This window comes from Syngnathus acus, chromosome 5 (genome assembly GCF_901709675.1).
Source record: "Syngnathus acus chromosome 5, fSynAcu1.2, whole genome shotgun sequence".
Classification (NCBI taxonomy): Eukaryota; Metazoa; Chordata; class Actinopteri; order Syngnathiformes; family Syngnathidae; genus Syngnathus; species Syngnathus acus.
In genome coordinates, this window is record NC_051091.1 from 1,855,130 (window position 1) to 1,879,549 (window position 24,420).

The 24,420-nt window shown below is 42.9% G+C and overlaps 2 protein-coding genes and 1 long non-coding RNA gene across 4 annotated transcripts in view; 1 reads left to right on the forward strand and 2 right to left on the reverse strand.

Annotated features, from left to right (window-relative positions):
* Positions 1–445: 445 nt before the first annotated feature.
* On the forward strand, positions 446–2,130 carry LOC119123212. The gene is made up of 2 exons (XR_005098015.1): positions 446–917; positions 1,219–2,130. It is a non-coding gene; the product is annotated as an uncharacterized LOC119123212 (long non-coding RNA).
* si:ch211-286o17.1 (hematopoietic progenitor cell antigen CD34) lies at positions 1,352–12,624 on the reverse strand. Of its 2 annotated transcripts, none has more exons than XM_037252129.1 (8): positions 12,433–12,624; positions 5,333–5,437; positions 4,744–4,985; positions 4,580–4,660; positions 4,326–4,446; positions 4,149–4,201; positions 3,931–4,080; positions 1,352–2,756 (listed from the first exon to the last, which is right to left on the reverse strand). In XM_037252129.1, the coding sequence occupies exons 1-8, from the start codon at positions 12,506–12,508 to the stop codon at positions 2,562–2,564; spliced, it is 1,023 nt and encodes a 340-aa protein (XP_037108024.1). In that variant the 5' UTR covers positions 12,509–12,624; the 3' UTR covers positions 1,352–2,561. The 2 variants fall into 2 exon arrangements, with proteins under 2 accessions (XP_037108024.1, XP_037108023.1); XM_037252128.1 differs by having other exon boundaries at positions 4,744–4,991.
* Positions 12,625–20,462: 7,838 nt separating this feature from the next.
* Positions 20,463–24,420, reverse strand: part of LOC119123028 (plexin-A2-like) — a 63,474-nt gene continuing 59,516 nt past the window's right edge. Inside the window, exons 25-32 of the mRNA XM_037251793.1 lie at positions 23,631–23,790; positions 23,167–23,270; positions 22,883–22,979; positions 22,402–22,601; positions 22,006–22,175; positions 21,584–21,796; positions 21,064–21,214; positions 20,463–20,600 (exon numbers count right to left, since the gene is read on the reverse strand). Of these exons, the coding sequence (XP_037107688.1) occupies positions 20,505–20,600; positions 21,064–21,214; positions 21,584–21,796; positions 22,006–22,175; positions 22,402–22,601; positions 22,883–22,979; positions 23,167–23,270; positions 23,631–23,790 (1,191 nt within the window). The 3' untranslated portion in view covers positions 20,463–20,504. The remainder of the gene's footprint in view (positions 20,601–21,063; positions 21,215–21,583; positions 21,797–22,005; positions 22,176–22,401; positions 22,602–22,882; positions 22,980–23,166; positions 23,271–23,630; positions 23,791–24,420) is intronic.

Below are 24,420 nucleotides of genomic sequence, written 5' to 3' on the forward strand. Positions count from 1 at the left end.
ACGTCATAGACATTTTAAAACCAAATAATCTTAAAGGTACAGTTTTTGGCACAGCGACACATTTAATGAGAGCCATTCCTATGGCCATACTGTATGTCTTCAGATGCCTTCTTTTTGTATCTTGAATGCAATAGTATATTTCCTCCACAAAGCGGCGGTATAATACTCAAGATTGAAGGAAAACTCATTTACTCTAATTCCGACCCATCCTGTTAGCTTTTACGAGGTGATTTAAACACTATTGTGTTTCCGTCTGTTGTGTAATAGAAAAATCATTGCCAGCTGCTGTTTACGGTTTTTAGTAGTAGTCATTTTAAACTGTTTACAACTATACATTTCAACACAAAAGTATTAAATAAACTGAACTGCACATTTTTGTCATCTTCACAAAACACGGGGAAGTGACGCCATAACACTACCGTCAACATTGGCCTAAGTAATCTTCTATGCCTCTGTACGTTTAGGAAGCGTTGATCATCAGAATAAAGTTTTGTCTTCTCAAAGCAAAGTAGCTGATAGACTCGGCTTCTGTTGGTCGTTTATTTTAGTTTAACCACGTAATATTGTACAATAATTTCAATAACAATACTGTCATCAGGTGAGCCGGCCGGATCGCTTAAAGGTGAGCACGGTGCGATACTGTATAGGTTCCGGCTACACAGTGGTCCGATTATCAGTTCCGCCTCAGGTGTGAAATGCTCAGGTTGTGCACGGGCAAGCTGGGCCCAACTCTCAATATAAATATCCAATTTAAATTACGCTTATAAACGAATAATTGGCATATTTATCATATGCTCCCCTCTTCTGCACAGACTTCATCAAATAAACCTTGAGCCGAGGTGTCATTGTTTGCATTCAAACTATTCTAAATTGGCATGAAAACTTAACAACGCCATCCAAGTGTGCACCTGCATAAGGTAGGCCCATTGTTATTTCAAATACTACTGCTCACTCGTAAAAACATGGTTTAAATGCTGTTTGAACGTTTTGTATAGTTCACCTTCACTTGTGCATTTTACAAACAATTTTGGTATAAATCATAGTTGAATGAGAAATCCTTTTAATTGCATGCTACTAAATTGTTAAAATCCCCATGCTGATTCAATTAGGCTAAAACCGTCCTCGGTGTAAACGTGCACGTTTGTGTACTATTTCACTACTTTAAGTAATATTATTTAATATTTGTCATATACAACTATCTCTGTATGTTTTTGCTAGTATATCATTGCTGAGTTGCGGTTGGAAAACTTCCCAAAAGAGATTCCTACTGGTGGATTTGTGATTCACCGGGTGAGTAAAGCCTTCCAGCGGGCTCTTGGCTGGTTTTATTTAGAAAAACATCCTTTCACACTTGCATTTGCACCCAAGAACAATTTATAGTCTTCAATCAACTCAACATGCAGGTTTTTGCAATGCAGGAGATAAAATAGCCTACCTGCAGAACAATCATGTAAGCACAGGGTAGAACATACTCCAAAACCTAAGAATAAAAGTCACATAGGGAAGGCCGCAGCCTCAATTTGACTCCCCTAGCACAAAACTGTGAGGTGAAAGTCAAATAATCAAATTTGTCCCTATTATTGGTATGCATGTACTCCACATGTACCTCGCAGGTTAAAGTAAAAAAGAAAAAGTACAAGGTTGTGAAGAGACAGTGATAAATCTACTTTCAGATACAGCAAAAGAGAGATAAAAACCTGTTGCACTCTGCTATGATTGACAGCTAACTCTATAGTTTGTGCTTTTTCACTTTATTCTGACTATAAAACAAAAAAGCTGCACACTCATGTCACATTAAAAAGTCAACATGCAAACACAAATGGTCAAACATACTTTTGCCAATTATTTTTTTGTGTGAAAAGCATTGTCTCGATCTCTTCATTAAATCCAAATGGATCCTGCAGGTTGTGACAGAGCTTTGGTTCTTACATTGAATGCTAACACAGCATTCTATTTTTGCAACATTTTTCAAATTGGCCCAGGTATACTGGTAGCTAAGTCCCAATTTGATAAAGATTATTGGATCCCATTGAATACCTGCTGCAGTGCAAGTGGTACACTTGATAGTTTTTTATCAGCTTATGAGCAGGTCGGGAAGCCATAAAAAGATTAACGGAGAAGTACCACATTAAAAAAAAAAAACGGTAAGTTTCAAACCTTTTTACAAGAATATAAAACCTTGTCTATGTGGCGTTACTGGACCTTTGCTTGCCAAAAAAGAAGATTCATGTTAAGGATCAACAGAACATATTTGTATTCGGCTGACTCGACAAAACTAAAGGTAAGAAGTACTGACAAATCCAAGACAGGCCACTGCTGATCACTTTTAGTCCCAAATACGTCCTATTCAGGCTCCTCTTGGCAGGCCCGGAATTCCAAACTTTTCACATTACAGGCATTGTCATTAATGTCATTATGAACCTCGCTGATGTCATTGTTCTGCGTGGTGGATTGGGGGGGGTTGCTCAGATTTGTCTCTCCAATGTGTGGAAAGCCTTCAAGGCAGCAGACAGAGGGAATGCGGGTAGAATGAACCAGTGGTTGAACATCGGGGGGAAGGTTCACATCTCTGTGTCAGCCTCCGCGGTCGGGCCTGAGGCAGAGTGCCCATTGGTGGTTGGGGCGGGACTGGTTCCATTTTCTGGTGGAGATTCTCCATTTGCGACGGCGGGCTTGTCGACGGGCTCCTGGGGCAGGGGGGCGACGGACACCAGCGTGTTGGCCTGGTTCTCCTCATCCACCTGGTAAGATTCAGCCTGTTGAAAGCACACAGCAAATTGTTAATTGTAATTATTTTATTTATTTTACAGTGTGAGCGTCAAGCTAACGCAAACATGTTTAATGTTCCTGTTCAAATAGAATGTGGAATCAGGCAAGAACGTGTGAAGTGAGATTGGATTTGCTCATGCGGGCGTAAACTCCAAAGTAAACAAACGCATTCTCTCGAAATGAACTTTATGGGTGTCAGCTGCGTGAACTAAGATGAACGTGTCCGTCGGGAGGTCATCGAGAGCACGACTGTCGTACTAACTCTTTCTGATGGCATTCACTTCTGAAGAGTGGTGCAGGCCATAAGATCTCCAGACGTGATACTCGGGACAGAGCTGTGCAATGTGGAGTAACTGAGACCTTGAACAATAGCTGTTCCATCAAAACACTGTCATGGGCGTACCCCTGTGCTGTAAGTCTAAAAGATGATGTCATGCTCGAGGTTAGAAATGAAACTGAAACCATGTGTAGCTCTCGTGGTAAAAGAAAAAAAACTTGTGGTTTGAGTTGAGAGTCAGTCAAGGATGCCTTTGCCAGTGATGAACTGAGAATGTAATTCATAATCTAAAATACTTGCAAAAGTGAAAATGCAAGTGAAATAGAAACAGTGACACTGACAAATGCTTCATTTTTGGGAGCTCGGTGCCAATGTCCTATTTTACGACACCGGGCTATGGAACAGAAGATGAGACTGGCTCGTTGAAGGAAAACATGCAGAAGCTTTCAGTATTTACAACAACTACGTTCAGTGTAATGGTAAGTTGTATTTTTTTATGCACTTGGTTAGATAGATAGATAGATAGATAGATAGATAGATAGATAGATAGATAGATAGATAGATAGATAGATAGATAGATAGATAGATAGATAGATAGATAGATAGACAAGATTAGTAATTAAGATTGATTTATGGCTTCTTTTTTTGCAGCTTACTGACTGACCAAATTCTGCATGATATTCATTATTGTTACATTAAAAAAATGGATTGCTACTGGCTCCTGCATATCGACCCACCAGAACTTATGCCAATAAAAGTGACCTGTACAAGTCCAGTGGTTCTTGGTATTTCCACCTAAAATGGAATGCCACTGAGTCTGTTCTTGATTTCCTGTTTTCATGTCTCTATTTTTTTTTTAAATGTCTGTCATTTTATTCACTCACCAGCCGGACTCCTTTGGAATTCTTGCGGTGGGTCTTAAAGTAATAACCGGCGACCAGCAGAGCAGCCAGCAGCAGGCCACTGAGCAACAGGGAAACCAGCACCAATTTAGAGTTCTTCCTCCAGTGAGGGACCGCTTCCTTCACACCAGTCTGCTCAGACCAAAAAAAAAACAAAGTAAGCAATAATTAATTAAGTATCTTTCTGTCTCTTTCCCTACCTTGTCTTTGATGTTGTCATTGTTGAACTTGTTAACCCAGGCTTTTATGTCTTCTGCAAAATAGGAGAGGCACGTCTTGAGTTATAATCCAGCCTCACTCACGCTTCTGATTCCATTGATGGCCATCCAAAGTACACGTGTGTATGTATCAACATCATTACTCCCCCCGTGTCTGACCTTCAACATACTGTCCAGCTACAAGGATCTGATCCGTGTTGTCCTCCTGGTAGATCAGCAGTTTGCAGTCTTCGCCACATAACTGTTCCCGGACGCTTTGAATCTTCATCTTTGTGTTTTTCTGCAAGATGACCAAAATCAAAGATTCCTTTTGAACTGCTAGAAAAGGTACACGAGTGTTTGTAGCCATTCATAGTGAATCATTTCATCAGCATAGTTGATCATTCAATCCTAATTGTACTGGTTTTACTTACACAGATGGAAGACTGGATGAGTTTCAGATTGACAGCATTTTTATCCTGGACTACCTCCTTGCCTACGCACATCACGTCGCCCTACAGGGTTCAATCCAAAGGTGAGTCCATAAGATTTTGCTCTCGTAAAACTCACAAAGACTTGTCCAGTGAAGACATCTCACATCGGGAATGTTGTCCGGGCCGTCACCTCTCGGTGGTGCTGGTTCGACAGTCCATTTTTCCTGGATTTGGGGTTCGTCCGCGTACACGTCTACGCTGACTTGGCCGCTTTTGTCTGCGTCTTCGACCGCCGCGGGTGTGTCCTCTCCCTCGCTGTCTGGTCTCGTCCGTTTCGTAAACGGAGCCAGCGTCGTCTGTACGTCGGTGTGTTGGGTTTCCATCACGACTTCAAACGCTTGATTGTCTGACTCTGAGGAAGGAATTAAGTGGAAACGCTTAGGGTATGCTTTCGGTACTATATCGACCCCAAGTTTTCTCAAAAGTGGACTTTCCAGAAATGCAGCACTAGTGGTTAAAGTTGTCAGCCATCAGTCATTTTTATTAACCTGTAAATGTCTAAATAGCCCAGTAAAAGCCAGAAAAGTATCCAAACAAGATGAGAAATCCGGCTGCCTTATCATGATAGCTAAATATTGACCATGACATTCATACATCGCTGTGTCTATACGATGGGTTCCTACTCTAGCCACAGTGAGACCTTAAATCACACGAGTTAATTCCCGAGTTTCCCGGGAAGGAATCCCATCTTACCCGGTGCTTCAGTTGTCATTGGAATCATGTCTCCTCTGATGTATTCTTCTGCGGCCACGGTAGACGCTGCCTCGGCGACGATGTCATCTTGTGCTCTCACCCCAGCTGTAAAGAAGTCATACCTCATTTTGAATACTCACGTGGTAGAAGGTGGTCAGTAATGCGTTCACGTTGCCGCAAGAATCGAGTTATCTCCAGCCACAATAACAGAATTGTCCGTTGAAATGTACGCTAACTCGGTAATCTTCGCTAATAGAGGTGGGGGAAAGTGATTATACGCTTCATGCTTTGCATTCCTTGGCTGAGAAGGCCGGATGGCATGCAATGAAGCACTTACTGTACAGCCGCAAGAGTATCTGATCTCCCAGCGAGCTCTTAAATCAATGCGCGGCTAGTAAAAAGGTCTTCGCTGCAGCCCTTGGTAAATAAACCTTCCCTCATCACAAGACATGGCCCTGCCAACCGAATGCGCTCACCTCCCACTGGGAAAGATGTTGAGAGCTTCCCAGGAAAATCTGAACACGCCAGAGGCGACGCGATGGACCCGTGCCAAAGTGCGACAAATATTTATTATTGGAGTGGCGCACCACATGCCAAAAGAGAGCGCAGTGACGCGTTCTGTCAACCACGCCGGAGCTCTGTTTAGTCTTGGCGTGCTTCTATCTGCGGCGTAGGTTGATTTTCCCCATGCCAAAGCTAACTTGGATGAAAAACGTCAAAAAACGTTAAGTACTTGTATTTGCATTAATCTGTTGATTCAGGACTTTTGACATGTACTCAGGCTTCTCATTTAAGTTTTCCAGATGGATGGGAATAGTTTGATGATGCCTTAAACCACCCATGAATACTTTCCCAACTGTTTTGAGTTATGAGCTGGTCATTATGTCATTTTCCGGTCTTTCCCTCACAATCTAAGACTGTAAAATTGAGTTTTAGTGTGATGTGACTTTCCACTGCGATATTTGTTTTATCTTTTTGGGACCCCACCCTGTACCGACAGCGAGCTGGCGGCGCATCTGAGGCCTTTTGTTTGGCGTGACAGATCAAATTGCAAGCGAGGAGGGTCCGCCAATCAAACCGATACACGGACGGACGGCGGCATTCCTGCTGCCCAAATTTGCGCTGCCCTGCCAAAACGCCACCATCATGACCTCACTTCCCAAACATTCTCATCATGCATCAACTCTGCAGATCTCATTACGCTCTAGCTCACTCGCTTGCTGTCTCGCTATGTTAGTTTTGCTGCTTCCTGCACTCTGCAAATTGTCGTATTGTTTGCAGCTTTGTTCACATGCGGCTTTCATTTCAATTTTGCCTTTGCTTTCACAAACTTGGCTTCAGACATTGCAATTAGGTAGATGATTTTTTTTTTCTTTCCATCATAAATCCCAGTGATATAGTTTACATCTGAAAAGGCAAACACACATAGGTAAACATTTTTACCCATTTGATCTGTTTACGTCCAATCTAGGGTTGCCGTGACTGTAAAGTTCGGTTCATGATGTAATTAGAAAGATTACATGAACCCCTCTTTTTCCCCCATTCACTCTGTTTTTGTAAAGGTAGTCACTTATAGAAGACAGCATTTGGTGATGTGCCAACTGCCACACGTCTGCTGCTTGCTTCATTTGCTAAATGAATGTGACAAGCAGGTGCCACGCTGCATTTTTTTGTGTGAGCAGGTGCAGCGGCCAATAATGTTCACAGAGGCCCTCTGGCATGCTCTCTGTTTGCAACTGTCCATGACAGCTGCTCATTATATGTATGTGAAATATGGTTTCAAACATACCTGACCTTCTAAAGTTTTCGACATGTGTCGCCTTTTGTTTTTTTTTTTACTTGACTGCTCAGTTCAGGTACAATATGACCAAATGGAGTCTCCTGCAAAGAGGTGAGGGAATCTACTGCAGGAAGGATTTATTTAAAAAACGTATGTACACGGAACGTATACTCCCCATTGCGTACTTGGGAAACTTCTTCCAGGTGGCACGGCTCACCAGATTAAATCCGTGTTGCAAGCGGGAGTGACAAGGCACAGTAATAGGTGAGAACTTAAGTTGCTGATTTTGGCGACGTTGTCCATAATCTTTGGTGGTTTCTACAAAACATAGTACATGACCTGACGGTCAGCTCCTGACCTTCTGTCTCTCTTTTTTATAACCCTGGTCGTCTACAGCTGCCATCCTTCTTTGTCTCTGGGTGGTCCGCTTGTTTAATTTAGCAGAAAAAGGATGAGGTTGGAAATGGCTAGTGCATAAATTGGAGTTTTTTTTACACAAACATGACTCAGTCGAGTGGCAGAGTGGTGAGAAGCTAAGATGTGTTGTTTTTCAGCTCCGTCACGGCTCCCTCTTTGCGGTGGAGCAGAGCTGTGGGGCACGGCACGTCCCTCAGTGGTGTTAGAAAATCATTTTGACTTCTTATTGCGAGTGACCCTTGAACCCCACAGAACCTTGCTGTCTTGTACATATGTTGAGACAGAGCCACAACTATGATTCATGTCTGAATCATTCTTTGACTCGATGGTCTTGCTAAACATGACCGCACCCTTTGTTGCAGAAGCTACTTCTCATCCAAAAAATGTGTACAATGTTAGTACAATTTCTTTGCAACAAGAAATACTGATGACAACCATTAAAACGGTTGGCAAATGTCTGGTGAATGTCTTTGAGACCGTCTGCGACCTTGAACGCACCCTGATGAAAAATTAACATTACGGCCGTGCACAAACCCTCGCCAATTTTTATTTCTGTGACACCATAATTAGAAGAACCGCATTCTAAGAAGGTACATAAAGTAGACTCCACCATAGTTATCAAACTTGTCAAAGTTTTGTATTTATAATTTACTACGGATTCTCTAACTACTCCTTATACGTAACGGACAATATAAAACTTTTTTTTTTTTTCCAGGTTTCACATTTAATAGTGGCTAACTTCTTTTAAGAATGGCAATCATGCGTAGCGTTATGAGCTTTGATGTTTCAACTATTTCAATGATTCCCCGTGGGAAACATTTTTCAGACATCCGGACAAATAGGAGTTTGACGTGCGACCCAAAATGATCTACCGCAGAGTTTCCATTTCACTCCACTTCAAACGTAATACAGTGGCCCCTGCCCTGCTGCCATTTTTCTACGATGAACATTTGTGATCATCAGTTTTGTGTCCCTTTGGACTAAAGCAGCAAACCTCCTGAAACATGATGGTAATTAGCCTTGACCCCTTGCGTTGACTTCATCACTCCATTTTCGATTTTCCCACCAGAAAGAGGACTGGAGTGGTCTGTATATATATATATCCCACCCCAAAAGACCCCCCTTTCCCCATCTCTCGGGACCGGGGATGGAGGAATGTGGTCGGCTCGAAGTCTGCCGGCTCCTCTCCCCTCACTAACTGCTCGCCCTCTCCCAGTCACGCACTGCTAATCCCAGGCATCCTTCTGAGGTGAGACATACACACCTCCCACATTCGGGAGAGGAACGTGTCAAGAGCCAGACCGTAACCATCTCCTCTCACTACATGTGTTCTTTATTTCCCTGGCCGGGACAAATAACGAGCAAAATATTTCCCACGGTTACCGAGAACTCGCCCTACCTTTCTTTGCTATTAAACATGGCTTCTTCCAGTTTACATCACCTTGTGCCCAAATAATCAAATAAAAATAAGCATCTGCATTCTTCACTGGACCAAGAACATTCCAAAATTTCTCCTAATCTTAATTGTGTGACGGATGGCACAAAGCCCTCTTCTTTTTCTAAGATTTCTACCATTTAGGTTTTCCAACTGCCACCGAAATGTAATTGCGTGGCGATTTGAAAGCGTATTGTCAACAGTGAAGCCGTTGTGACTCACTGTGACCATTTCAATAAAGACCTCTCTGTTCCCAGCAGATGTTTTTTTCATGCTATACGTATGAATGCCATGATTTAGCTTCGCTTGAAGACGTGACGGGGATGGCCTAATATAGTTGCTTAAAATCGTCACTCTGTGCTTGACTGTGGGTCACCATTGGTCAAAAACTTGACCTTTCCAATGAGATTACGCGTAACAAAAGGGACAACACCGTCCTTGTATACATCAAAGCTTCCGTCTTTACAAAGACGTAAATTTACACCGTGGTGGCCTTAACTAATCAGCGTAACATTTGGTGACGCCATGCTGTCTTCCATTTTATTCAGCATGCCAAGTTGTGTGAGTGGAGCTGATGTCCATCTTTTAAAGATGCGTCCCTCTCTCTCTACTCTTCAGTTCACAAAGTTCAGTTCACGGAACAACTTCATCTAAAATACCTTTTGACACCTATTCATGAAATAAGAAGTCAATGTAATTTCATATCCCGTCCCTCCAAATAAACCCAAGTCGTAGAGTTAAGAACATGTGGAGGAATGTGACACCAGTGCCTCGCCCCTTTGGGTGAAATGCAACTCTACCCTCTTTGAAACAACAGGCTGCCGACCCCCAGTATCTTGGCTATCCCGAATACCCCCACCCCCTTCCCTTCATTTCTGTCAGAGCGATTGATGGCCGTCCCGTTCTCTCCCCTTGGCAGAAAAACAACGGGCTTTCAATCAGGTTGGTATAAACGGCGCGTATTTCACCCGCTGCTGCCCAGCCGCAGCTGACCCAACCCCGAGAGCCGCTCATCAAAAGTGCCGTGCCTGCTTTCGAGGGCCACAATCAGGAAACGTGACATCTGCTTTCAATTGGCTGTGGGACCTCACCATCCCCCTTTGCAGTCGACACGCTCACATTTGCCTTTGAATTGTTCCGAATAGACGAGTTGGGTTCGATTGTGTGCAGGTAAAAGTTTGAGGGATGGGCCTGCCTCCGCAGATGTATTGATTGCACACTATGAAGGAATTTGAGAGGTAGTGCATTTTCAGAAAGGTAACTATTAGTGTATGCATCAGGGCTGGTGTTTCCTCTAACAAGCCATTAAGACTCCTGGAGTGAGTGCACTTAGTCCGTGTAAAGATTTTGAAGCAGTGTTTTAAGCGGTTAACATTGCCATCAACTTGCCGTCCATGTTTACAACTTTAAAGCATGCATGAATTAGTTTGATTAAAATAATCTTTTCCACCAGTTCAGCTCCCATTGTACATTTTGGGGACAGTCGACGTTCCTCTGAATAGTGTACCAAATAGTTGTATGTAAACAATGAGTAGGATATCATCTGATACAAAGGTTTGGATTTACGAGCTTGCTCACCGAAACAAACTCAACTTGTATGGGATTGACTTTCGGAATTGAAAGACTCCTCGACTGCTAAACACCTAACATGGTTATGTTCCACTGTGGGTTATGTAAACAGGAAAGCGATAGCACCATCAAGTACAGGAACCAGCACATCAGCTTGTAACTGGTCAATGATTTAAGTGCACCGAAATGCATGATGCTGCTGAATGCTGACATTAATGCTGACATCGTCTTCCCAGTCTACCAGTAACATTTCCATTCCAACATGGAATTGACAATTAAAGCGACCAATCAACAGGAGATCGAGAGTAAAAAGTGGGAAGGTAAAGTTAAGATATTTTGGGAACAATGAAAAGTCTAAAAAAAAAAAAAAAGCAATTAACTGAACCATAACTTGCATTTCGAATCATTTTTACCCAAGATGTCTCCCAAACAGTTCTCAGTATGTACTTGACTGGGAAGTCAATGAATGACACTATTGCCTATTTGACTACATTTCCTACTTCTATAGCGGCTATACAAACAATGATTAACATAATTACATGCTCCTAGCTTGGCAGGAACCTTGGGCTGGGTCCGCTGCCGGACTGAAGAGCCGCCCTAGAACCACTTCACAGCGCACACAAACCTTATATTGTGTTGTGGTGAAATACGTTAGGTGGTCTATCCAAACACGAGAAATATCCTTGATTTATGTCCCCATTTTTCCACAAGAAGCCTGTTGAATGTTTTTTACCGCAGGAGTTTTCCCATGAGGGCCTGTTCATTATGTTACCAAAATTCTCTCTCTCTCTCCATTTGTCCCGGTCACCATTACACTTTGGAAGGCTTATAAATCTCAGCTAAGTCTTTCTTGCTTACATAAAATGCAGCCCAGCTCCAGTTGCCCAAATTGACACAACAATTCACTTGGTTATTTGAATCCAGGTCAGGAAGCAGATGTTTGCTTCAAATGTAAAGCAACACTTGAGGAGTTTCCATTTCGATGATATTTGATGCCTGGGCCATTCATCTCTGCATTTTTTTTTTCTTCTTCAACGCTTCTGTATCTGGATGAGCTCATGAGCTGTTGAAGACACCTGCTCTGAATGAAGTCATCTTATGTGTGATTAATATAAGGCCACAACACAGGAGGTTTAGTTTGCTCTTAGCTCCAATTTGATATGAAAGACTGATTTAAACTTGGCTTTGTTGCATTTTATTCGTGGGCGACGCTCCAGCTCTTTCATGGTATGATTGATGAGAGAAGTGGAGTTTAAATTGCCTGGCTGGAGCTCCACTTGAGGAAAGGGCTTTGATTACAGAGAAACTTAAAAGGTGTTTATTTCCTTATTTGGTGGTGGCTTTGGGGAAGTAGGAGGGACTCTGTGAAATTAGATGAATTAGAAGTAGCTTTTGAAGAAAAAAAAAAAAGATGAGTGGCCAAAATTCATTGTGCAAGGATTGGTGACGAAACTGAGCATGAGGTCACCCTAAGATGTTGCAGAGGAAAATAAATGAAGCTGCCGTTGCGTCGACTTGGAACAACTTTTATATAATTTCTTCAGTTGAACTTGAGCACGCGAGCTGATCCAATTTTCCAGATAGTTCAACTCCATCAGTCAACTTGAATGTCTCACTTGAGATCCCACAATGACGGCTGAGATGATCTCTTTGTTTGCCTTGGCGCACCACATCTTGAGGCTCAAAAAAGCCATTACCCCAAAACATTTTTTTTAAATCAAAGCAAACTGTACATCATCAGGATTTGCATTCCAGGGATGAGAAAGATCGTAGGGTTAAATCCTGGATTCAAACTAGAAGACCATTCAAACTTCTCCACCCCCCACTCTGCTTTCACTGCAGCTGAACTTGTTGAACAAACTTTTTTTCCACTTTGTAACATTGAAATGTATTACTCACCGATCATGAGGAGGAGGAATGCCAAGGCCAGCATGCTGGAGGGTGGGCCTGCTCTCTGAGGAGATGCTGCTGCCATGTGCACAGGGTCTGATGGCGCTGGTGAAAAATGGAGGGAAAAATAGAAGGAAAGCTGGTTCAGCAGCGGTTTAAGGTTTCCTCTTACCCGGCCGGAGCAGGATGGATAAAGCACCACTTGTGTTCTGTCACTTTTATACAGACCCTCCCTCCCTCCCTTGTTGAGGCCCAGCCCTGCACCCGTCTTCCTGCTGGTTTCTTTAACCCTTCCTCTCCGGCCACGCCCCTTCCCATGAAGCAAGGCAGATGTTGTGCGTGAGCTGCATAGACTCAAATTCGGAATCTGAGTGTTTAAGAAAAGTTCAAGATTCCTCGAATACCTTTTATGTTTAGACATTAAAAGTGCTCTACATTTGGGGAATTTCTTTTTTTTGTTTAGTGATGGAGAAAATCACTGCCAGACAGACGTGTGAACCCCGCTGGAGGGGGGCAGTAATCCAACACACAATGAAAGGTGACTGTTGACAAAAGGCCGGGACGCTCCGCTCTTTAACAGGCTTATGGAGACGGACGGACTGCTGAGCACAATATCACATTGGAAACAAAGATGCGACTCTGTGTTATGCTGATTGCATTTATTCATTTCTTTCGCCCGAAGCTAGCAGCAGGCAACAAATGGCGGACAGTAGCATGAGTGAAGACATCACAGGATCTGTTTAAATATTCCACACTTTTGAAGAGGAGCTCTTAAAAAAAAAAAAAAAAACAGCCAAAGTGAAAATAATTTTCTCACTTCTCATGCTCTAACACATCTGGAAGCACTGGTGAAAGTATGTTAAATGACTTGTTAAAAAATATCCCACACTCCTAGACAACAGCTAGTAAAAGCTGACCATCTCTTCTTAAAGCGGTCATCTGACATCCCATCTCCCCATTTTGTCCACCACCCCTCCTCCACCCAAGCCCAAACAGTGGGGCGCTGAGGTGTCCAATTGGCCTCTCGCTGTGACTTCAGATGAGCTTTGCTCAAAACACACAGCCGCCCCGACGAGGGAAAGCAACGGCGTGCCGTTTACGGCAGCCGCAGCTGGACGGCAGCAGTCACGTCACCCCAGTAAAACATTCATTAGAGTGTTAAGTATTGCAACTGCTTGAGTCCTCGTCAATCACGCCTTACTGTCAGATTGAACCAAATGGACCCAGAATTCTCCAGGAATTGTAGCTCCTTCAGATGCTTTGTCCCTCTTCGCTCGAGATGTTAAACTTGTTTTCATAGTAGTCATGTTCACCTTTAGAATGCTAGTTATAAATATGAAACTAAAATGGGCTAGTTGCTGCGTTCCGAAATGACGGGACGATCGTGATCAAGATATTGATGTCTAACCACAGGCTTTAGATTACCTCACCGAATAACTCGATTTACTCGAACGCTGCGTCCACGGACCCGAGTGTCGGGTTGGTCACATGGCTGGAAACCAACAAAGGATCCTAAGCACACACGACAGATAATGTTTACCACGTGGAAGCCTTTAGGCCTTATCTGACAATAGTACGACCTTTTCTGCACATCTGTTTTCAAACATGGAACCTCTTTTCCAATTAGCCGCTATACATTTTCCACAACAGTCTGTGAATATCAGCCGGTTATCTCCATGATTTCTGACATTGCGGTTACATTTGTAAAGTGGACTTCAGCCAAATCTGATTTCTCACAGTTGTGTAAAGCGCGTATACTAGAAATGCATTTCGGAATTGCATGAAGTGTCTCGGGAGAAATGTTTGCAATGAGCTTTTGTGCTTGCACTTTCTCACAAGGAATACTCTTTGGGTGCAGCCAAGCCCACAGAAATCCAAATGCAGACCTTTGTAAGTGTGTAATGACTTTTATTTCCTTGCCCTCTCTTGTCCTCGTTGACTTTCTTGCTTGTTTTTATGCCACACACGTCTCTCGCTCTCTCGTCTACAACCTCTTGTCTTTGCCAAGAACTTTATATAATGGCCATTGTTGCAGTAACTGGCATTTTGGTAAGTCTGATGAGGTTATAAATAATATATTCAAGTTTCCATTAAATGGCAAAAAAAAAGCATAAATTATGCCGAGTCACCACGTTGTACCCGTATTTCAATTTCAGTCCTGAGTGGGACTTTTTACTGGGACTTTATAAGGTCCACCAGGAATTTACATGTCATTTAGACATCTCAAGGAATCTGTAAACATACTCCTAGCATAACACACACCGATGTGATAGCTTCAGACGGCTTGACCCTGGAAGAAATCAGCGGTCGTGCACCGACGGATGGTATTTGAGGCTTGCACTTCCACTACGTTGTATGCGACAGTCATTTCATGCATCATTTAGGTGCACTTCCTTTTTCAGACTTCTTCTAGATGTTTGAGGTTGTCACGCGTTATAGACAAGACAAAAATAACAACAAATAGTTGATGTTTTGAAGGCAGGAATGAAAATAGTTTTGAGAATGATGGATCAGGGAAAGGTCTTGTTGTTGGGAGTATTTAAAAATGTCAAATGGAATGGCAACCAGTGAACCATCAGCAGGGTCATGGGGAGTGAAGTCATGGCCACGTGGTCTCGCGCCACAGAAGAGCTTTTGATGAAACGGCCAAGAGCTGATTGGGAGGCAAGCCTTTGCGATTACAGCGGACCGTTAGGATCCAAAAACAATCGCAGGAGTCAGGATTTCTTTGGGTTTCGGTTTAGTTTTCCCTCTTAGAAAATAATAGCTTGTCAGATGTCTTTTCAAATGATGTTGTCATGATTACAATTTTGCCAACAAAGAAAATAGAAGGTTTGGTTTTGGGCTGAGGGTTTTTGTTCTTTAAATTCCTGGGTGTAATTCTTTGACCGCTGAAGCATTTCAATTGTGAGGATCCACTATGCTCTGCTTTTAATTAAATTGATTTATGACAACACTTCACCAGTTAACTACATCAATTTTCCATACATCATCAGTTTCCTATTGCGCGTCTCATTCTGGTCAGGGGTAATTTCTGTGGATCCTATCGCTGACTTGGCGAGAGATGGGGGGCGCCCTCGACTGGGTGTCAGCCAATCACAGGGCACATACGGACAAACAACTGTTTACACCTCTGGACAATTTAGATTTCTCGGTGTACTTAATATGCATGTTTCTGGAACGTGGTGGTAGCCAGGTAACCTGGAAAAATGCCACCTCAGCACAAGGGAAGACAGGCAAACTCCATTCAGGGAGGCCAGAGCAAATGTGAAACCTAGAATAATGCTATCCATCACTCCATCGTTAGCTACAATAATTAAAATGTCATAATTAGTCCCATTACTTTGAGATTCATTCGTACATGCACCATGTAGTGCAGTGGGCAATCTCCTCACAGTCCTCTGGCTCCACCCTTGGTTGCCATGGTAATGAAGCATTACTCTCCATTGGCCCAGCTTTATATACCGTCACAATTTCAAATTGTTCAAGACAAAATAAAAATAAAAACTTCTCCTGTTTCTTTTAAATATCCAATAAGAAACTCTTAAGGTCATGTCAAGCTGTCCAAAGACTATAAAATGTCTAAGGCCTCAAGCACTGCAAAATGATACTTTTATTGGGTAACTTTAAAAGGATAGTAGCTAAACTATAGACTTACCCTATTAAACCGCTTTAAATGTCAACTCTACCTGACTGACTTCTTAAGAGCTAAAAACCTGCGGCGTATGTCCCCAACTGAATTTTTTCCGCATCGTCGCGACTCTTTCTACCGTACAGTAACTTTGCTCCTCCTATAAATCTTAACTATTTTTCTGGTAAGCAAAGTGTGTGCTCCGCATTTTGCTGGTGGAATATTTGAGAGCGTTTGGCAGAAGCTTTCCACGGGAAGTTATAAAACAGCCACTCTCTCCAAATGTCATGCTCTTTTGGTGGGAACCACCCAGTACAACACTTTAGATTATCTTTCTGAAAATAAACATTCTAATTTGGTTTAATATATTCCAACAAACAATGCAGCCAAGCACATGTGTTGTAATGTGGCTTTTTTTTTTTTTTTGACACAAAAAAATATGAGCTGTAAATCCCACAGAGTTTCCTGATTGGCTGCTTCTTGAAGTGATTTCCAGAGGGAAGGAAGGAGTGTCTGAGAAATGGGTCGACAAGGAGACGTGGGACTAATGTGACCATTACCTCTCTGTCTGGTACAAGCGGTGATGACCCTTTTAGTGCGCAGGTCGGAGGACGGAAGTGAGGCAATCATAAACTTGGAAAGCGAGTGTTCCTTTCATCAAGGTGAATCATGAGGATGTCAGTACTTGGGACCTGCGCGACCCTTCACTATAAGCACAAGATACACAACCTCCTTGGGAATGTAAACAGCTGTGCTCATGATGTAGCTGCTTCTTTCATTGCTATATTTTTACCCACAGGATGGCAGTAGTCAACCATCTCCATGCACTTTCCCCTTTCCCTCCATCCCTACTTGAATTAACTGCATTGGATTTCGAGCATCTGCATGCACTTTTACAATGGCGCTGCTAGACAAAATGCCATGGCGTCACCGATTAGTTTCCTAATGGGAATGGACAAAAGGGGCAAAGGTGTTTGGGCCGATAAAGCATCATTGTCGATTAGCTTGTTAAATAGATCCGGCAGGAAATTGTCAGCATTCTGATCACTCGGAGAGTTGTTCGGTGGATCCATCGGGAATTTTTTATTTCCCTATTTGGACATCTGGCTCTTGTCCTTGGCAAGAACAAACACTTACTCGGCGTACGGGCCGTTTGATCGTGTGCAGCCTGACAATGCAGCATGCATATTTAATTCGAGCAGCGGGAGGCTGATGCATGCAGACCTGAGCAGCCTCCGGGATGCGTTGGGGCAAAGCTTCAGGCAATGTAAAGCTTAATTGTACAGGAGAGACAAACCAAAGAGCTGGTATGTGTGTGTTTACGAGATGGAGGTTTTCTTTGTCAGTGACTGTTTATACATTCATCGTGTTGTCCTGATCACAATAAAAACTCCTCAAGGCCTTATGTTTACTTGCATTCGCCGCTTCGTTAGCCAGCAAACTTGTTGAGACTGAATCAACAGCACCTTCTGCTGGTAGTGGCCTCAATGTAATTGCTATTGTCTTCCTTGACATTCGTGCCATGTTTGAGTTTGTATACGTTAAAAAAAATCAAATAGAAATAGAGTTGTTGATTTTTGTATTCCAGTTGGGTTTTGAGATGCTGCATAGCACAGAGTGAGCCATGGCACATGTTTTTAATGACACCCTCTTGGCCAATTTTCACTGGAGACCGTGTGGTTTGTTTTGTTGGGCCTGACTACAGCGTTTGATATGGTGGACCACCGAATCATGTGGGCTCATTTGCAGCACCGGGTGGCCATGAGTGGTAGAATGGTTTTGATCGTATTTGGCAGGCAGGACTTTTTGTGTTGGTGCTTGAATGATCTGAGTCCCGCTGTCTTATGGTGCGCCACAGGGTTCAATTTTGGGGCCCCTGCTATTTTCATTGTGTTTGCTGCCCCTGGGTTCCATTTTAAGAAAGTATGGCACTTTCTTTCACTGCTATGTGCATGATAGTCACATCTATGTCCCACTACGCTTTCTCCCTAAGGCCAATTATACCCCGTCGGGAGGAAAGCAAAAGTTCTTGAATAGAAATTATTGTGTTTGGCCCTAGTGGCCCTTGTACATCTCACCTTATTGACTTGGGCCCCAAGAAACCCAATTTGGTGGTAGTAGTAGGTCAATTAATTGCAACGTTATGTCACAGTCCAGCAAAATTCTGAACCAACTCGACTGCTAATAAAAGATTTGCTTTGTTTAGTTTTACACAGGCACTCCAGAGAATATAAAGTCAATTTTGTAAATATTATTGCTACATTTAAGTAAACTGAAAATTCTCTGTTCCTTCTGTGAAACTGAATATTCCCAACCTTCTGTCTGGGAAAAGTGCAATGGAATGTGGATGCAAGTTAAAATTCCATGGCGGGATCTCCAGCCACGCAGGTTGGGAGTTCCGAATTCTCACGCAAACCACTCAGTCACTCCCCAATGCTCTGTTTGCCTCCAGGGATAAACATAAATAATGAATTCCTTATAGCAAATGTGGAGGAGTCCTTATACACTGCTCACATGCCACACCAAATATTGTCACAGTACAGTATAGCAAATTATTCTTTTCTCCCCCAGGAAATTGTTCATCACTAACAAAATTCAAAGGGATTTCATAATTTTCTCCAGGATAGTTCTTTGTTGTTTTACAAGCTTTTGCTCTTCTGTTGTGACACTGCGGCATACCTTAAGCGCCATTAGTTGTTTGTCATCAAAATGAATTCCTGTCACTCGCCGCCGCGTCGCTTAACATTTGAAAAACAATTGCTGTTTGTTTATTTACCCCCGAGACATCAAGGAAATTTCACTTCCACGAAAAGATTAGAGTAAAAAAAAAAATCTACCTTCCAACGGATTTAGCTATTTGTCCTCGTTAATAACCATTCTCCATTACTTCAAAGGAGGTGACTTCCAATTGACTTTCCAGAAACCATGATAGTCCAAATAAGCCACTATCTCATTCATGTCCTGTTGTAATTTCAGTCGAGTGGCAGCGTAAGATTTGGTGTACATGTAACAAATCGAGCTGACACATTATACCTTCAATTATCCTTTCCCCAAGTGAATCCGCACGCCAGTGAGATACTCAAATAGTAAGACATAAAGCGTGTCAGCACTAAGATTGGCTTTTGAATTAAGCAGAGAAGCTGAGTGGACATTCAATTCCCTCTGTTTTATAGTATGTTGCTTTTTTTAATGAGTTCTTGGTCGGTCTCTGGAAAGGGAACACAAAAGAAAGCAGGCAAGAATGAGGATCCTCAGCTGTTCAGTTTAATTTATAACAACAGTAAAAAGTGAATCTTTTGCTTGCAAAATAGGAGTGTTTTCTATGTACAATATTTATACAATAATATATAGTTTAAAAAAACACATCCGACAGTTTATTGCACGACACATTTATAACTTATCAAATCACACATAAAACACATGGGTCCTTTGTCATATTTCAACATTTAACAGGAAATGGAGGCTTTTTTTTTTCTCTCTCATCTTTTTGTTTTAAATTGATGGTGGGGATCAACAAAAATAAAAGAAGCCCTCCACATGGACAAGCGTGATGGAGCACACCGAGACATTGGTCATTGTCACAGTTTGGTGCATTGTGAAACTGACACTTTCTTTGTGATAAGTTTCTATATGGCACTCTATAAATACAGCAGCAAAAATGACCACCAGCAGTCGGGTACAAATAAATTAAAAAAAAAAAGTGAATTACACAAAGATGGAGACCAGCGGGATGCGAAGCGAGTGAAGTGCAGTCAGGCGGCAGAACGCATCGAATTTACAACGAGCGGCTAATGAGCCCACCGCACGTGACATCCATCATCATAGATCCGGCGGGAGCTCTCTGCCATGCAAGCCACTCCAAAATTAGCTCTGCAGCCCGTTCACGAGCTTTGTTGTCTAGGTTACTTTTATTAAAGTGGATTTATCGCTCCAACAGCCACCGACACTCAACTTAATCTTTCCATATTTCTTCACAGGAGCGACAGGTGTCGTTTTCTCACACACACTTGATGTATTTCAAGTAGAATGTAAACAATGACTGATGAGACGGTTACAAAAAATGAGTAGAAGCTTGCAGGGTCAATATTTTCACCTTTTCCTGCAGTTCAATTTGTTCTCCGCTTATCAATGACTGAATTGGTGTGCTATAGATCACTGCATGTCCCCTTTTTTCAGTGCTATGTCATTTATCTGTGTTTTATGCAAGGACATGGAGTAATATGAATGTGAAATCTCACTGTGAGAATATTCCTGAAATTGGCTTGCATGGCCCGTGTTTGCACTTTCTCTAGTCTGAAAACAGAAAATGATACATTTACATTTTGCGGCTCATACAGCAGGGCAGTGATTAGCGATTTGTGATTAGCATGGTTTTTAGTTTGAATCTCTGCTCTGGTCTTTTCATGCTTGCGTGGGCGTGTGTGCGTATGTACGTATGTTGGCGTACGTCTCAGCTCTCGGCAGACATGGCTGCGATGATCTGCTCCACTTTATATGCCAACTTCTGCTTCTGGGCCTGCTCGTCCTGCTCCAGCGCCTCCGTGATCTAATACAAACACACACACACGGACACACAAACAGTCACAAAGTGAAACCAAAAGATTAGCCAGTTCTAAAATTAAGGCAACATTTCTTTCATCATTGTGAACATCCCAAATTGGTGTTTATATTTGTATGACTGCCGTTGTTCTAATTTGGCATGTTTATGCTTTTTTTATATTCAATACATTGAACATGTTTGCCAATTCTTATCAGAGAGCACACATGCATGCAGCAAGTATGGTGTCCAGCCAATGACTGTGGTGGGAGGCAACATTGCACCAACCATCGGCCAGTCTGCCAGCTTACAAGCTGCCTAGTTCCCATGGAGACTGACTGGAAAGTTTAAGCTTAGGTAACTACATTAACTCAGTCCAAGGCTGGTCAGTGGTCAAAGTTAGCTTAGATGCCATAATGATGCGTGAGTTCATCGTCCCATTTTTTCAACTTGACGGCACACTCGTCCTCACCTCCTGGCTGTATTTGCTGACGTAGCTGTAGATCTCGTGGAGTGCACTGAGGGCATTGAACTCGCTGGAGTGGAGGCGCGCCTGCTCAGCCAGATAGGCATTCATGTCCTGATCGCTGATGGCAGGCAGGCGGTTGATGTCGGCGTAGTACCTGAAAGGGGACATGCGTACTCTCTGTGTCATAGCCTTCGAGTAGTACGCATCCGTAGTGGCTGATTTACATCGGAGGCGCTAGAGCGGGATAATTGGTGTTTTTAAACAGGTTTGGGTCATAGCATTTTAGAACTTTAATATCAGGCAACCACGTGAATTGAATCAAGCCAACAGTATCATTGAACATGTTGCAACATGCGTAAAAGCAATGCTATTAATAAGTAACATAATGCTGAGATGTTTACATTCATTTTTAATTGAACCCTGTTGCGTAAACGATCGCGCGTGTCACACCCACATCCTTTGAAATCATCTGGCTGCTCTTTCTTTTATGAGCCGTTCATTGACACATTGAAAAAAATCCTACCTTTCTACCCAGCTTTTGTAGTGCGGGATATCCTTGGCGTAGAGCAACTTGGTGGAGGGTGAGTCTTTGCCCAGACGGTGCTCGGAGGTGGAACACGAGTCCATGAAGGTTTGGGCCACCACGGACAGGCAGGCATCGGTGATGCTGCTCTTATGAATGTCGAAGACAAACTGCGGGTTCTTGATCACGTTCACCCAGAAGCGTAGGGGAAGGCTGGCCGTAAAAAAGGAAATAGTGTGGAACAAATATGGATCTATGTCGAGCTTTGTGGAGAGGATTCAAATCGAAATATTTATTTAAAGACGAGTGTGAGCAGGCAAACGAGGCCTCGCTGTCCTCTGTGCATGTAAATAAGCCCATAGAAGTGTTCCTGCTGTTTATAATCTACCAGTGGAGGATCACTTGAAAGACACTCCACTCACCAGTTGCTCTTCCAAGTGTGGCGGACATCCGTGTCGTAGATGCCATGTGTGTCGGCTTGCTCGTCCAGAAAGTCAAACATGTATTTGATGGCGAGCGGCAGGGCTGTGCCCCGGCAGACGGTGCTGAACAGCGTCTCAAACAGGTCATCCACAAATTTCTGCAGCGTGCCCTGCAGTTTGTCAACATTAAGTGCAAATGTATTGAAATAAGTCAATAAAATGAGGGAATTAATATAATATTGCTAGATAATGGAAAAAGGTCAATAGAATACCATTTAAAAATGTCTAAGAAATGTATACATAAAGACATAAAATGGAAGCACAAATCATGAAAATTAAAAAATATATATTAGTATTAATAAAAATGAAATTAATTAAATTATTCGTGATACTTGCCTTTGTCGCCAGAAGCCTGGTAAGGTAAATCTCCGACACCATTTTGCTGCCTCTCTCGCCTTCCTTCTGGTCTCCATGCTCGTGGTTCTTGACCAAGTGCCAAACTTTGACCCCACTCTCCAAGTCGGGGGTCAGCATGGGCACACGGGAGTGTGGGCTGTCAGGGCTGGTGGGCGTGGAGCGGAAGGGGATATCCACGCCTGGAGGGTCATTTGGAGCAACAGTTGACATTTTGTTCTCTTTGAATGGTCTCATTGACATTGTTGTAGCGATGGGATTTCTCGATTTGACCGTGTCGGAGTTCTTACTCTGCACCATTCAAAAGTTTCAACCATGAAAACAAAATCCCTTAGTTGATTTTGAATATAGCTTCATCTTGTCAGTTCAATGTTGTTTGAAGGGACAAATACTGCTGCATGACTAGAAATGATGTTGTTGCCATTTTGTACACATCAATTTGTAATTGATTGACAGTACTGACCATATCTGCTGATACTTCTCGGGAAGCTGGCCGAGCACGGGATGTTGAATAACGACATCTGTTTGGGCACCAAAGCCACCACGCAGCGATCTGTCACCTGTAAAGTCAAATGTTGGAATTTTTGGTGTCTGTTCCGGCATGGTGCTAAACGATAACGGGTGTACGTTATCGGCTTGTTTAACCCCTACTGTAAGGAAAAAAATCTTTAGAAATGCTTAAGACGTCTAAATCAGGGCACAGATTCTTTCGGCTGGTTCCATTGGAATGTTGTTTTTTTTCTTCACCTGGTAGTGGAGTAGTGTGTTGAGTCTTTTCCAGTCACCCTCGATCTTAGTGGTGATGTCTTCATCTTGAAGAACCACACGTGCCGTCCTGCCTTGACGCCACTCTGCGGGTGCCGAGAAAATCAATTCCGAAATTCAGATGTGGTCTCACAACTACGAATTGACTCCATCGTTGCTGTACTTGTACGTCAAGTCTGCTTTCTGGCCAATTACAGTTGGCAAAAAAACTACCGACATGGTGTCTAGGTTGCTTCATTTCTTCTGAAAAAAATAATGACCATACAAACTGTACAGTAGTATTTGTGTGTGCCTTGAAGACATTTTTAGTGCATTTTAAAATGGAACCTCAAACCATACACTATGTAGAGTTGCACCAATACTATGAAATTATGAATGCTTCCTTCTGAGAAACGTATGCATCAAGAAGGGCTACTGGAGGAATTTCGAGTGTCCAGGATTCTCACCAAGGTCCATGTCGTTTGCTCGCGGTCGCTGGGAGCAGGGCATGTTCTTGTACACGGCGTCGAGTATCTTCTCCTTCACCTGGCTAATGGTGTCGCAGTTGAGCACCTTGACGGCGATCTCTGGACTGTTCTCGTTGTCTGGGTTCACGCAGCTCAGCGTCTGGCCGAGACAGGGCAGAAAAAGGCGGCTATTACTCCCCGGCTAAGTCCTTTTCATTAGCCGCTCCTCTTCAGAGTGTCCCGATAGAGGAGATCTCAGGGGCAGAAATGTAATTTCACACCTCCGGGATGTGGCTGCGCAGCTTTGGCAGTGGCTTTAAACAAGTAATGAGACACTCTCCGACTGCCTGACACCGTGATCACAGAGGTGTCATCCTGTCGCCAGCGGAAACTTTAAGCCTTGGGGAAAAGTTAGTTCTACTGATGGAGCGAAGAGGCATCCTCATATTAAGCAAGCCATCAGACCGTATCAACATTGCGAAAACGTTGCCGAATTACCGAGCAAGCCGCCAGAACCACTTGGGCACTCGGAATGATTTCATCCTCTTTCTCTGTCATTATTTGCAATTTAGTAAGTATGCAAACCCAGACCTTTGCTTTGGCCAATGACTAATTTCTTGAGAGAAAGAAAAGCCCACACCACCTAGATAGGATACTTTTTGAATTCTTATAGAAATGTCTCGCTAACCTTGGCAGTAAACTCAAATGAAAAGCAGTAGCAGTTTTCATTGTCACTTTTATGTCGCTTGCCTGCTCTTGTGCTTCTGTAATTTCTTTCTACTCTTTGTAA